Below are 15,595 nucleotides of genomic sequence, written 5' to 3' on the forward strand. Positions count from 1 at the left end.
CATCGTTGTTGTTTTTAAATAATCACACAGTTTATATGTTTTAGAAGAACAATGCATTGAAGACAAATAAAAAATTCTGTTTGATTTAAATGCTTCTTTGAGTTGTGGCTTATGTTAATTTCCCCATCATTTTTCATAATGTGTTCTGTCTATTCATGGAGATGTAAGGTCACTAAACCTTTCAATCAAATGGCATAATATACTAATTCTAACCTACAAACACTTTAGATACACTTTTGCTGGTTTTCACATTTTATAATATTGGTGACATTTTAAAGTAAGCTTACACTATTTCCTTTAACACTAAAAAAACTGACACCAAAATCTGAATATTCCAACTCTTTAAAATACTTTTTAGTTTCTTAATTTTTCTAACTGGATTTTGTTTGTCTGCAGCTATCTTGAGCATATTTTGGTTCTTTCCTTTCTAAGTTTATCTGTTACTTTCTGTACTTTTGTATGTTTTGTTTAAGACTGCAACGAACAAAAATCAAAGAAAATATTTGATTATTTTCTTCTCCACATTTTACCTACGTTTCCTTTTGTTACTCTTCTTGGCTTTGCTTATGCTGTAGCTGCTCTTCTTCTTTTCAAAATTTTCTTGACGACTATGTCATCTTCTTTTTGACCTTCTTTTCAAGACTTCCTTATCTTGCGTCCTGTCAGCTGTCTTCTTACACTGTGATCTGAACAAGGATTTTTTCTGATGGCATTGTCTTGATGAACATTTTCTGGTGTCTCTCTTTCCCACTTCATTTGTCCCTATGTTATTTACCCCTCTTGGTTAAAAACTTTCTTTTTTTTTAATGAAGATGATGAATCAGAGTCAACTGATTACTCCATGAGAACTAGCCAACATGTTGACTTTGCAACCCTTGCAAGTCCAGACCTTCTATCAGACATGTCAGACATCCGAACCTCCGCACCTTTTCCTACAGAAGTATACGAGGAGAAAGCTAGAGCTGATGGGTTGGAGAGGTCGTCATGTGTTGGGGAAAAGCCCAACAATTGGCCTGAAGATGTTGGAGAAATCCAAAAAGATGGCATGTCTACAAGTGGACTTATGGTCAAAGACATGACAGATATGGCCTCAAAATGTAGCCCAGATACAGAACATCTGGATCAGAAAACTGCAGTGACATATAAGCATTCAGAAGATTTTGCCCAAACCAGATCTGAGCAGACTACTGTATCGCGTGATAGCAAACTCCCCCCAAATATCAAAAAGCCTATCAGGAAGAAACTCAGAGACAGAGAGCTTTCTAGGTGTAGCAGCTCTGAAGGTGAGCTAGAAAGAGCAAGTTCTGAGGAGTCTTTAGATAGTGATCCTGTTCTCAGTGGGAGTGGGCTTATAACTCATTCAAACACAGAACCTCCAGTTTCTCCTCTAATTATTGAGACACCTATAGGGTCTATAAAAGATAGGGTTAAAGCTTTCCAGACCAAGGCTGAACTGGAAGAAGCACAAAAGGTAGAAGAAGAAGGGGTACAGAACCTAACCTTGCAGTCTTCAGGTTCCTCTCTAGTTACTGATACATATACAGGGTCTGTTAAAGACAGAGTTAAAGCTTTACACACCAAGGCTGAAAAGGGAGAGATATACAAACAAGCTAAAAGTCTAAAAAATGAAGGGAAACTTTCTGTGAGCACAAAAAGGACAGAGGAAATGATGCCCGAACTTCCTAGACTTCCCAAGTCCCCTAAATCCCCAAGGTCTCAGACAGAAAGATTAGAAGAGACCATGTCAGTGATGGAGCTTTTGAAGTCATTCCAAATAGGGCAGGACCCATCAAAATGTAAATCAGGGCTTTTTGAGCACAAAGCAGAACCTTCTACTTATATAAAAACGACAACAGACTCAGCAGATTCTGAAATGACACATGAGACCGAACAGAGTCCAGAAAATGAGCTGCAATCAAAGATGCAAACAAGGAGTTCCATAATTTCCCTTCAGCACGATGGCATAAAGGCAAGTGACAAAACAAACATCAGGGACACAAATAATGCTGAAGAAGAAAGAGTTTCTGATAGGCCTTCTGCTGGAAAAACAGTCAAGTTTGCTGATACAGTTCAGTATGAAATTGTAAATTATGACACAGACAGAGATCTAACAGAGAGTCAATGGTCAGACAAGGACACTGTATCCGTCAAGGAGCGCATGAGAGTGTTTCAAACGGGGGAAGGAATCCCCAAAATTCCATCACAGAAAGTAGTTTCTCCTTGCATTTCATCACTGATACCCGAACCTCAATCTTGTGAAGAGACACAATCAGCCAAGCAAAGTTCTCCACAAGGGCTGAAATCACAAGTCCAAGATCAGAGCCTCACTGCTGTCCATCTTCAGGCAGATTCCATCATAGAAGATCACACAGATTCAGAAGATCAAACAGCAGATCATCATTTGGGTGATTCTTCTGCAGATTCAGGTGGTTCCCTTTTGGAGACGACAGTGATGTCTACTATTAAAGTTCTAAGTGATCCTATACCAGTTGGCACTGGAGAAAGGAAACCAGAAAACCCCTCTGTGTCTGTAAAAGAGCTGATGAAAACATTTCAAACTGGTCGGGACTCCTTGAAAGCTAAATCGGATGATTTTGGGTCAGCTGGCTTGAGAGAGAACCAGCGAACTAAACATGAAGCGATCACAGTGCCTCAGAAACAAAATGATCAGGAAAAAAATGAAACTTTGGGTTCAAAGTTCCTAAATGATAGCTTAAAGGGAGAAATGGATGATGAATCCCATCAAAGTTTAGACATTACTTGTTTCACAGAAACAGCAAGACAAACCAAGAGGATTCCCTTTGATGAAGGAAAGGTTAGCCCTACGATAGAAAAGACAGAGTTGTCAGAGAAAAGTCCAGAGCAGATTAAGATGGAAGAATCCCTGCTAGGCACTATCAGGACTTCATTTGATGAAACCCAGATCAGTCCTGATCGGAGAACTTCTGAGGACTTCAGCGCTGACATAAAAGCTGAGTTGGAGGACAATCCTGAGTATCAACTATTCAGGCAGACATCAGCAGCTGCTAGTGTTAATTACCAACCATTCAGACCTGAGGATGAGATTTTGACAGATGATTCTGACACAAATCCAGTTTATATCTTCAGCCCCAGTTTTGTAAGTGACATCAACCCTGGCAGTCCAGCGAGTTTTAAGCATGAAGGTCTTGCCGAATTGTCAGACACTATAGCTGATGGAAGAAAGTCTTGCTCCAGTTCAGAAGAGATGGAGAAATCTAAAGGACTCACAGCACCCCACCAAATTGTCAGTCACATGTTTACTCACTCCACAAGTAAAGATGAAACATATGGCAAATTTGCACATGAAGAGACAATATATGAAGCAACTAAAGAAAATGTAACAGTTGATCATGAAACCAAACTGTTTTTTATACCAAATGATACTGAAGAAACAGAGGTGAAGGATCCAAAACAACAAGATATGAGAGAGGAAGAGACAAAAGACAATCTGGAGACTAACATAGTAGAAGTTGAAGAATCATCACGAAGATCCGTTTTAGAGACACGGTTCCAACAAACTGTCTTTGGGAGAACGATTGATGCTAAACAGACTGAAAAATATATGGCTGAAACATCGCACCTCAGGAGTGACCTTGATGTCCATCTCAAAGAAAAGCCAGTGACAAAGATAAATCATCCAGATTCAGAAGAAGAAGAAGTTAGACTGCCAAGAGACAGTTTAAGGGATGGGACAGGGGAAGTTAAAGAACTTTCAGCTAGTCCACCTTCAGATACTCTATTTCAAAAAGTTTACATTGAAAGGCAGGTACATTCAAAACAATTGGTGACTGAGAAAAATATGTCAGGCATGTTGTCACACCTCAGTAGTGACCTTGATGAATATCACAACAAAATTCCAGAAACTAAACAGAGACATCCAAATGAAGATCTCAATGAAAGACATGATGAAGCTATATTGCCTAAAGACAGCTTAAAGGAGAGGAAAGGAAAAGAGACCAAAGACAGTCAGCACGGTGATGTAGTAGAAATTAATGAGCCTGAAGTGAGTCCACCATCTGAGACTACATTCCAACAATTTCACACTGAGAGGCAGGTAGACTTGAAACAGTCAGTAACTCAGAAGAACATGTCTGGCATGTTGTCACATCTGAGTAGTGACCTTAATGAGTATCTAAAAGAAAAGCCAGTAACAACACAAAGCCCACTAGAGAAAGACTTGGTCAATGAAACATGTGAAGAAATCAAACTATCTAGAGAACGTTTAGTAGACAGGAGGGAGGAAAGGCCAAAAGAAACCTTGCAAGCTGCTGTGGGAATAATGGAGGAACCATCGTCAAATGCAGTTGTAGAGACTCAATTCCAACAAGTGTACATTGAGAGGCAGGAAGCCTCAAAACAGACTGAAAAGAACATGTCTGGCATGTTGTCACATCTCAGTAGTGACCTTGAGGAACATCTCAAAGAGAAGCCAGTAACAAAACAAAGCCCACTAGAAAAAGACTTGGTCAGTGAAAGTTGTGAAGAAACCAAGTTGTCTAGAGAAAGATTAGAGGACAGAACGGAGGAAACCTTGCAAGCTGCTGTGGGAATAATGGAGGAACCATCATCAAATGCAGTTGTAGAGACTCAATTCCAACAAGTGTACATTGAGAGGCAGGAAGCCTCAAAACAGACTGAAAAGAACATGTCTGGCATGTTGTCACATCTCAGTAGTGACCTTGAGGAACATCTCAAAGAGAAGCCAGTAACAAAACAAAGCCCATTAGAAAAAGACTTGGTCAGTGAAAGTTGTGAAGAAACCAAGTTGTCTAGAGAAAGATTAGAGGACAGAACGGAGGAAACCTTGCAAGCTGCTGTGGGAATAATGGAGGAACCATCATCAAATGCAGTTGTAGAGACTCAATTCCAACAAGTGTACATTGAGAGGCAGGAAGCCTCAAAAAAGACTGAGAAGAACATGTCGGGGATGTTGTCACACCTCAATAGTAACCTTGATGTATATCTCAAAGAAATGCCAGTGACAAAACAAAGGCATTTAGATGAAGATCTAGTCGGTGAGAGCTGTGAAGATGTTAAATGGTCAAGGGACAGTTTAGATGACAGGAGGTGGGGAGAGCCTACAGAAAGCCAGCAGACTGCTAAAGTAGAAGTTGACGAATCATCACCAAACTCTGTTTTAGAGACTCCATTCCAACAAATCTATAATGAAAGGCAGGTTCACTCAAAACAAATTGAGAAGGATTTGTCTGGCATGTTGTCACATCTCAGCAGTGACCTTGAGGAATACCTCAAAGAAAATCCAGTAACAAAACAAAGCCATCAAGAGAAAGACTTGGTCAGTGAGACTTGTGAAGAAATCAGATTGTCTAGAGAAACTTTACAAGACAGGAGAGAAGAAAAGTCAAAAGAAACTTGGCAGGCTGCTGTGGGAGAAACGGAGGAACCATTGTTAAGTCCAACTTTAGAAACTCCATTCCAGCAAGTTTACATTGAGAGGCAGGTCCACTCAAAACAATCATTGACTCAGAAGAACATGTCAGGAATGTTGTCACACCTCAGTAGTGACCTTGATGGATATTTCAAAAACAAGCCAATGACCAAACAAAGCCATTCAGATGAAGATCTAGTCAGTGAGAGCTGTGAAGATGTTAAATGGTCAAGGGACAATTTAAACGGCAGGAGGTGGGAAGAGCCAACAGAATGCCAGCGGACTGCTATAGTAGACGTTGACGAATCATCACCAAATTCAGTTATAGAGACTCCATTCCAACAAGTCTACATTGAAAGGCAGGAAACCTCCAAACAGGCTGAGAAGATTTCATCCAACATGTTGTCACATCTCAGTAGGGACCTTGAGGAATATCTCAGAGAAAAGCCAGTAACAAAACAAAGTCTTCCAGAGGAAGACTTGGTCAATGAGAGTTGTGAAGAACTCAGATTGTTTAAAGAAGGTTTGGAAGACAGGAGGGAGGAAACTTCAAAAGAATTCAGGCATGTGGTAGAAGTTGATGAATCATCATCAAATGCAGTTTTAGAGACTCCATTCCAACAAGTCTACATTGAAAGGAAGGAAGCCTCAAAAATGATTGGGAAGAACATGTCTGGCATGTTGTCACACCTCACCAGTGACCTTGAGGAACATCTCAAAGAAAAGCCAGTAAAAAAACAAAGCCATCAAGAGAAAGACTTGGTCAGTGAGGCTTGTGAAGAACTCAGATTGTCTAGAGAAACTTTAGAAGACAGAAGGGGGGAAAAGCCAAAAGAAAGTTGGCAGGCTGCTGTGGGAGAAATGGAGGAACCATTGTTAAGTCCAACGATAGAAACTCCATTCCAACAAGTTTACATTGAGAGGCAGGTCCACTCAAAACAATCATTTACTCAGAAGAACATGTCAGAGATGTTGTCACACCTCAGTTGTGACCTTGATGGATATCTTACAGAAAGACCAGTAACAAAACAAAGCCCCCTAGAGAAAGACTTGGTCAATGAAAGTTGTGAAGAACTCAAAATGTCTAGAGAACATTTAGAGGACAGGAGGGAGGAAAAGCCAAAAAGACCCTTGCAGGCTTCTGTAGGAGAAATGGAGGAACCATCATCAAGTCCACCTTTAGAGACTCCATTTCAGCAAGTCTACACTGAGAGTCAGATAGCCTCTAAACAAACTGAGAAGGATTTGTCTGGCATGTTGTCACACCTCACCAGTGACCTTGAGGAATACCTCAAAGAAAATCCAGTAACAAAACAAAGCCATCAAGAGAAAGACTTGGTCAGTGAGACTTGTGAAGAAATCAGATTGTCTAGAGAAACTTTACAAGACAGGAGAGAAGAAAAGCCAAAAGAAACCTGGCAGGCTGCTGTGGGAGAAACGGAGGAACCATTGTTAAGTCCAACTTTAGAAACTCCATTCCAGCAAGTTTACATTGAGAGGCAGGTCCACTCAAAACAAACATTCACTCAGAAGAACATGTCAGGAATGTTGTCACACCTCAGTAGTGACCTTGAAGGATATTTCAAAGACAAGCCAATGACTAAACAAAGCCATCCAGATGAAGATCTAGTCAGTGAGAGCTGTGAAGATGTTAAATGGTCAAGGGACAGTTTAAATGACAGGAGGTGGGAAGAGCCAACAGAAAGCCAGCGGACTGCTATAGTAGACGTTGACGAATCATCACCAAATTCAGTTATAGAGACTCCATTCCAACAAGTCTACATTGAAAGGCAGGAAACCTCCAAACAGGCTGAGAAGATTTCATCCAACATGTTGTCACATCTCAGTAGGGACCTTGAGGAATATCTCAAAGAAAAGCCAGTAACAAAACAAAGCCTTCCAGAGGAAGACTTGGTCAATGAGAGTTGTGAAGAACTCAGATTGTTTAAAGAAGGTTTGGAAGACAGGAGGGAGGAAACTTCAAAAGAATTTGGGCATGTGGTAGAAGTTGATGAATCATCATCAAATGCAGTTTTAGAGACTCCATTCCAACAAGTCTACACTGAAAGGAAGGAAGCCTCAAAAACGATTGGGAAGAACATGTCTGGCATGCTGTCACACCTCACCAGTGACCTAGAGGAACATCTCAAAGAAAACCCAATGACAAACCCAAGCAATTCAGATGTTGACCTTATTCATGAATATTGTAAAAAGGTAACATTGACTACAAAGACTGAAAAGAATATGCATTCATTCTCTTATGATGACAGCCAGTTTGGTAGAGACCAATCATGGTTTGATGACAATAATGATCCCAGGAGAAACGTATCAGTTGAGAGTGCAGCAACCACTTCAGAAAGAGCAGCATTTCATCCTAAAGAATCTTCTGAAGGGACAGTGAACAATGCAAAGTCATTTGCAATTATACTTAATAATACAACTGATAAAGAAAATGTCAATGTGGATGCTTCTATTTCACATATAGAAACACCAGATTTGTCACAACTTCCAAATACTTGTGATGTAAAAAAACGACCAGTTGATTTAGATTACCTGAACACAGTAAGGTCTGATGACTCTGATAAAGAGTCCTGTCATCAGGATTCATTGGAGGCAAGCCCTCTCGTGGAAGATAGATCGTCAGAGAAATCCCCAGATTCTATCGAGCCAAGTCCCACCAAAGAATCTCCATGTCGGGACTCTCTTGAAGGAAGTCCTACTGAAATCAAGGATCCAGAACATCAGTTGCCAGTGAAGACAGCTTTATATGAAGATTATGCTTCCCAGCTCAAAGTGTGTTTTACATATGACAAAAGCATTTACACAGATGAGTGGGATAAGGAAGAGGACAAGGTTGAGATTACACCAACAGACAAGGATTCCACAGACAGAGTTGGTGAACTCACATGCTCAAATGAAAGTCTGTGCATACTCCTCAGACAAGACTCTCTTCACACAGATGGTGAGGATGATCCCACCACTAAACAATTAACTTCAGAAGAAGAAATGTTTAAAATAGCTGTAAAAATCAAAACCTTTGAGGAGATGGAGCAGGAGTCTAGAATCAAAGGAGATAAACGTCTAGATGCTACTTCGCCAGTTGAGACATGTGATCATGAGGTTGACGACAGAGATTTAAAAGATGCACTACGGAGCTGTTCTAAAGGAGATAAAAGAGAAAGTACTAATGACCAGTGTAAGTTAATAAATGATCCATGCATTACAGAGAAGAAAGACAGTCATCTGCCTTTTGGAACTTCTCAGTCTATTGATGAATCTCTACAATTGGCTACAGAAAACAAAAAGGAAGATGATAATGATGAGGTCTCTGTGCCTTTTTCTGCAGAAAGACAAACAGACATCTACAACGACAAGTCAGAAGTAACTGATGCTTATTATACCTGCTCGCTAACAGAGCAGCACCCTTCGCATGATGATAAAACAATTGAGCGTACATTGCCAGATGGTTTGGAGTTTGCCAGCGAACCACAGGCAGAGGAAAATTTGGCAAAGTGTGATAGTTACGGTAATGTCATCTCAGAGTCACAAGCTGGGACTGAGGAACAAATACACTTTAGTTCTGCTGAATGCCCCAAAACACCAGAAAAAGCAACACTTCAGACACCAGGCAGTGCAAGTAGCCCTAATCCATTTCAATTTCAAGAAGGGAAGCTGTTTGAAATGACTAGAGGAGGAGCTATTGACATGACAAGAAGAACTCTAGACGAAGAGGAAGGATATACATTTTTTCATGTTGGAGAAAATCTTCGAGAACATGATGAAGTTCCAGATGCATCTCAAGAAAACATTGATTCTGTTTCAGACAAAACTGTTCAAGGGACCCCTAAATCACAGCTGAATCAGAGCATCAGTGGTGCAGTTTCTAGTCGAAAACCTGAAGCTCTAAAATTCACTTGTAACAATTCAGAGCCAGATGTTAAAATTTGTTGCCCCAATGCTCCCACAAATAGTCAAGCTGAGGCTGAAAGTCTTGGAAACCTTGGTCTAGACTATCTAGAATACACAATAGCTGATCTTAAGACAGACACATTATCGGCTGGTCATGTGGTGTGTTCAGACTCCTCCTCCTCCAGTGATGATGGTGAGTTTGAGGAGGATGAAGAGCAGTGCTCAGTCGTAGAACTGACCTTTCCAGCTTCAGAGTCTGATATTCAAGCATTTCGTCACAGTTCTCCTCCGTCCCCGGTAGTGAAATCAGTGTGCACATTTGGAGAGGGCAGATTCCTGAAAGATCCACAGATATCAGAGTCTGCTCAAATCTACAGAAAAGTAGAAAAAATCTCTGTCTTCAACCGTAGGACTAGATCTGAGGCAAGCAATACAAGTAACACCACTAATAAAGTTAGGAGTTATTCTGAGAGTAGTGAACCATCTAATGTAGCTAACATTTCTCCCTCCAAAACTACTCCTGCAGTGCAAGAGGATGATACAATTCCCTCCTGTGCTCGACCTAAAAAGGACACCCAACTCTTTGACACAGTGGAAACATCTGTTAGGTCTTCTTTGGAAACTGATGATAGGAGCAGCTCTAGTCACATTAGTGTAGATTCAGTAATCTTCACATATGACATTCCAGCTTCACATAGTTCAGACTCTGATGGCAGTCAGCTGCCTGCTGTGCATCCATCTTGTGGGACAGAAGATGTGTTTGAGTCCAGGCCTGCCTGGGATGACACAGTGGAAACTCAGATGCAGAGAGTCGTTGATGGTCAATCTCCAGATGGTACATCAGGTATGGCTGGACCTACAACGGGCCTTTGCTCCACCTTCTCTTCTTAGAAACAAGATCCTTTAATCATTTTCAAATTGCAGTTCCACCATTACTCGCTTATTGCTGTTTTAATCTGACGGTTTGCATTGTCTCATCCAATACTAATTATGCCTTTATAATTCTTTTGTCCATGTGTGTTTGTGAGCATGTGGGCAGTTGTGATTTCAGTTTTGGCAGATTACTTTTGGATCAGAGTTTGTGTAAACGCAATCTCAAGATTGAATGCCTGTTAGTGTAATAACTGCAACACGTTGATGCAGGCTATTGGACTGTTGCAATAAGTACCGGTTTTACTAACGTCAATCGGCACATGTATTAACTCGTAGTAGTAAAAGCATGCTACAATAATGGTGACCAGATACATTTGTCCATGAACAAATCTACTCCACTCACCTCTAGTCCTGGTGTTATCATCCATAAACATCACATATCCACATTTGGTTTATTCCCTGTAGCATAAAGTGTTTGAGACGTTAAATTTACCATTGAAATAATAAAAATCTTTTATAATATATATACGTAGAATGTAAAAATGTTGAGTATATTTATCTTGAAACGGTTCAATTGTATTTTTGGGCTATGATGTTTGTGTTTTAGCTGACTGGCAGGATGATGCTGACAGGAAAGAGGAGACATTAGCAATAATTGCTGATCTTCTTGGATTCAGCTGGACTGGTAAGCATGAATACTTTTTTTTAAAGACTATCTGGATTTCAAACAGATTTTTAACAATTTGCATAATTTTCTATACTTTTTTTTATTGATCAAAGTACTGATCTACGAAGGTTTTATACGTATTCTAACGGAAAATTCAACAAATGTAGCATACAGTTGTTTTTGAGTCTTTTTCTGTAACACTTGTTTTGTCATTTATCACTCCAGAGCTCGCACGAGAACTAGAATTTAGTGAGGAGGACATTCAGGTTGTGAGAACAGAGAATCCTAATTCTCTGCAGGAGCAAAGCCACGCTTTGCTGCAACGTTGGGTCGAACGTGAAGGCAAACATGCCACAGGTATCTGCTCACTCATGGGACAATACATAGATACTCGGACACCTTATGTCTGCGATGCCCTAGACAGCATCGAGAAAATGTAAACATAAGTGGTACTTTTATATTACATTCTCTCAGTGAGCCTAAAACTCCAAAACATTGTTTCCACATTCTGTGGAAACCTGTATAATTATGTACTTTGATTTATTGTAATTTAATTTATTATGTAATTTGATTTATTTTATCTTTAACAGAAGATTGCCTGATAAAGAGACTGACCAAGATTAACCGGATGGACATAGTTCATCTAATTGAAACCCAGATGAACAAGTCCATTCAAGAGCATACATCTCGGACCTACGCAGAGATAGAAAAGACGCTGGACCACAGTGAAGGTAGCAGCAGTTCTGTCTGACACCAAGCTCTATTTCTGTGCCCATTTGGATTTAACTTGTTTCTGTTTTTCAGTCTCAGTAGCTCTGTCGTCAGTGCAAGAAGACACAGACAGCCCCAGGATTGTTAGGAGGGTTGAGTCAGACCGTAAACCACCTCCGGCCGTTTCTGAAGAAGACCTCTCAGTTGCTTCCCTTCTGGACATTCCTTCGTGGGCAGAGCCTGCAGGACAAATCCACTCTGAGAGTGTACACGGAGACCTTTTGGATGAGCTTGAGATCCCACAGTAAGTCATCCGTTTAAATAGTTTTACTCCACAGATCAGCAGTGAATAATATGGTCACAGGTATTTTCAGTCGACAGTACAACCAATTCTCTAAATAAAATCTTAAGTCACATAACTATTTTGATATTTGTCTACATAGGTTCACACACACACACACACACACACACACACACACACACACACATATATATATATATATATATATATATATATATATATATATATATATATATATATATAAGCACATTTAGTGACAACAAACTTAAATGACCTGAAATGTGTTGTTGGGTTACCAAGCTATTTCTTTTATAACTCTAGGTCTACAAAAATATAAATAACACTTATTAATATATCCATCCATTTTCATCCACTCATCCGGGGTCGGGCTGTGGGGGCCGCAGCCTAAAGCAGAGAGGCCCAGACTTCCCTTTCCCTAGCCACTTGGGCCAGCTCCTCCGGGGGAATCCCAAGGTGTTCCCTCCTCAGCCAAGAAACATAGTCCCTTCATCATGTCCCGGGTCCTTCTCCCGGCTCGACGTGAAAACCTCACCAGGCAGGCATCCTAGAGGCATCCTGACCAGATGCCCAGGTCATCTCAACTGGCTCCTCTCGACGTGGAGGAGCAGCGGGTCTACTCTGAGTCCCTCCCTGATGACCAAGGTTCTCACCCTAGAGGGAGAGCCCAGACACCCTGCGGAGAAAACTCGTTTCAGCCACACTCGTATCTGCGATCTTGTTCTTTCAGTCACTCTTTTCAATTCTATTCAGAAATACTTTATTAATCCCAGAGGGAAATTGATTGCTGTATTAGCTCAGAATAATAATAATAATAATAATAATCAAGTAATCAAAGAGTTGTTATATATTACAATGGCTGTTGGCAGGAAGGATCTCCGGTAGCAGTCAGTGTTGCAGCGAAACTGAAGAAGCCTCTGACTGAAGACACTCTTCCGTTGTCGGACAGTCTTGTGAAGAGAATGCTCAGGGTTGTTGATTCTCTGGAGAATCCTTCTTTGCATTATCTCCTCCAGTGGTTCCACAGTCGTCCCCAGAACAGAACCAGCCTTTTTTATTAGGCTGTTGAGCCTTGTCAGGTCCCTGCTTCTGATGTTACTACCCCAATAGACGATGGTTTGTTCCTGAACTGAACCTATTGAATAACTTGTTCAGTTTATTGGTCGTGTCCAGGCTGCCATCTGTGCAATCCTTCCTCTGCTTGAAGCCTGTGATCTTCTTCATCCTTGACCAGACATCTCTGATATTGTTCCTCTGTAGTATGTTCTCCAGCTTCTTCCTGTATGCCTCCTTACTGTCTATGATCTTGATCTTCAGTTGCTTCTGTATACTCCTCAGTAATTCCCTGTCTCCCTCCTTGAAGGCTCTTTTTTCTCATTTAGCAGATTCTTCAGTTCACTGGTGATCCAGGGTTTGTTATTAGCGAAGCATCTCACTGTTCTGGTGGGTATGATGTTGTCCACACAGAAGTTTATATAGTCAGTGACACATCCAGTCATGGCATTGATGTCCTCTCCATATGCTTGGCAGAGAGCCATCCAATCTGTGGTCTCAAAACAACTCTGCAGGGCTTCTTCAGCGTCCTGTGACCATTTTCTCACAGTTCTTCTTGTCACAGGTTGCCTCTGAACAAGTGGTTTGTATTCTGAACAGAGAAAAAGAAGATTATGATCCGATTGTCCCAGAGGAGGTCTTGTTTTGGACATGTATGCATTTTTTACATTTGCATAACACAAATACAATATCTTGTTTTCTCTGGTGGTGCAGCTGGCAAACTGTTGAAATGTTGCAAGTGTAGCAGAGAGCAAGGCATGATTAAAATCACCAGATATAGCCACAAATACATTGGGCTGCTGGGTTTGTAGCTTAGCGACAACGGAACTGATGGCATCACATGCATTTTCAGCAATGGCTAAAGGTGGAATATAAACGGTTGCCAAGACAACACTGGTGAACTCTCTTGGCAAATAATATGGGCGACAACTTACTGCCAAGAGTTCAACATCTGGGCTGCAGAGACGACATTGCACTGAAACATGACCTGGATGGCACCATCTGTTGTTGACAAGCACCGCCACTCCACCTCCCCTTCTCCTCCCGCTCCTCTCCAGATCCCCGTCCACTTGCACAGTCGGGAATCCTGGCAGAGAGATGCCGGAATCGGGGATATGGTCCTGCAGCCACGTCTCACTGAAACACATAACACTACACTGCCGATACTCTGGCTGAGTCCCCGAAAGGGCCCGAAGCCCATCCATCCTGCCGGCCAGCGATCCCACACCGCCCACCACGATCGATGGAAGAGATGGTTTGAACTTCCTCCCTCTCCGCCTCCGCCCCGCTCTGCACCCACGCCTCCTGCGCCTCAGGTCATGTGGGACTTGTGGCCTCAGCCGAGGCATTATTTCAGCCTTCCCAATGTTGATCACCTGCTCCCGATAGTAAACCAGTCTGTTGCCATGGTTACGCATAATAGCAAATGCTAAAAAAGTGAGAAAATAGCAGTAAAAATCCTCCAAGCTTCACAGCACCAGAAACAGAAAAGTTAAATGTCCAAAAAAATACCTTTTTCTTGAGAAACTAGAATAAAAAATGTCCAAGAAAAGGCAAAACTTACATATAATCAACGGAGCTACTCCAACATGCAGCCACCCAGAGCAGCGCAGTTCCGGAATGTGACCATAGGTGAGGGTAGGAAAGTAGATTGACCAGTCAATGGAGAGCTTCGACTTCTGGCTCAGCTCTCTTTTCACCACGACAGATGGGTACAACTGCAGATGCAGCACCAGTCTGCCTATTGATCTCACGCTCCATCTTTCCCTCACTCGCGAAGCAGTCTCCGAGATACTTTAACTCTTCCACTTGAGGCAAGACCTCTTCTACGCTTTTTCAACTCATCATGTGGTCTCAAATTTAGAGGAGCTGAATAAATATCTAAATATAAAAACTTGTCTGAATATTACATTTTTTATGTTTTTCATCAGCCTATTTTTATTCATTTTTATTTAGATGGAGCATAAAAGGCATGGAAAACATTAACATGTCATGAAAAATACAGTTGAATCTAAATCAGGCAGCATTCCAATCCTGGCAACCATCTTGCAGCAACCAAAATCTTTTTTTTTTTTGTTATGTTCTTTGTTTCTACAGTGAACTGAACACTAACCTGTGGACCCCAGAGGAAGTTAATACTCAAGAATCTGCAAGTCATTACAACTCAGATGAACAAGTAAGTACACGACTCTGCTCAAAAGAATCAGCAGCGGGGATCCGAGCAACGCAGGTGAAACTCCATCAAGCCTCCAGCTGCATTGAAGGTGATTGCATCAGGGAAGATGAAAAAGGCCAGTCACCTGAAACTCTAGAATTACATGCATCCTTCTCTGTCAGAGACTACAGGCTGAGTTTGTCTGAGTCAGACAAAGCAGACAATGACTTCAGGGAACTTTGTGATGAGTTCAGCTGTACCCCTCAGCTTGGCAAAGCCAAAGTCCATATTACAAAACACCATGATCCTACATTATCAGCTATGGCACCAGAGGAGAATCGCCCAATTGTTGCGATGACTGAAGATGACACAGATGTGTTTGAGAAAAGCAGGCTCTCTCAGAGGAGCACTGGTGCGGTTGTAGCCCAATTCCATAAGGATTCTTGTTGTCATGACAAGTTGAATCATGTTCCGCATGTGGACATTTGCTTGACACCT

The 15,595-nt window shown here is 41.4% G+C and overlaps 1 protein-coding gene across 17 annotated transcripts in view; it reads left to right on the plus strand.

The window, feature by feature from the left end:
• Positions 1-15,595, plus strand: part of ank2a (ankyrin 2a, neuronal) — a 110,709-nt gene that overhangs the window by 75,525 nt on the left and 19,589 nt on the right. For all 17 annotated transcript variants that reach the window (XM_070553790.1, XM_070553791.1, XM_070553796.1 and 14 more), the window contains 6 exons: positions 813-10,163; positions 10,800-10,877; positions 11,085-11,216; positions 11,450-11,590; positions 11,664-11,874; positions 15,040-15,118. In XM_070553790.1, coding sequence (XP_070409891.1) covers positions 813-10,163; positions 10,800-10,877; positions 11,085-11,216; positions 11,450-11,590; positions 11,664-11,874; positions 15,040-15,118 — 9,992 coding nt within the window. The remainder of the gene's footprint in view (positions 1-812; positions 10,164-10,799; positions 10,878-11,084; positions 11,217-11,449; positions 11,591-11,663; positions 11,875-15,039; positions 15,119-15,595) is intronic.

This window comes from Nothobranchius furzeri, chromosome 7 (assembly GCF_043380555.1).
Source record: "Nothobranchius furzeri strain GRZ-AD chromosome 7, NfurGRZ-RIMD1, whole genome shotgun sequence".
In the NCBI taxonomy this organism is placed as follows: Eukaryota; Metazoa; Chordata; class Actinopteri; order Cyprinodontiformes; family Nothobranchiidae; genus Nothobranchius; species Nothobranchius furzeri.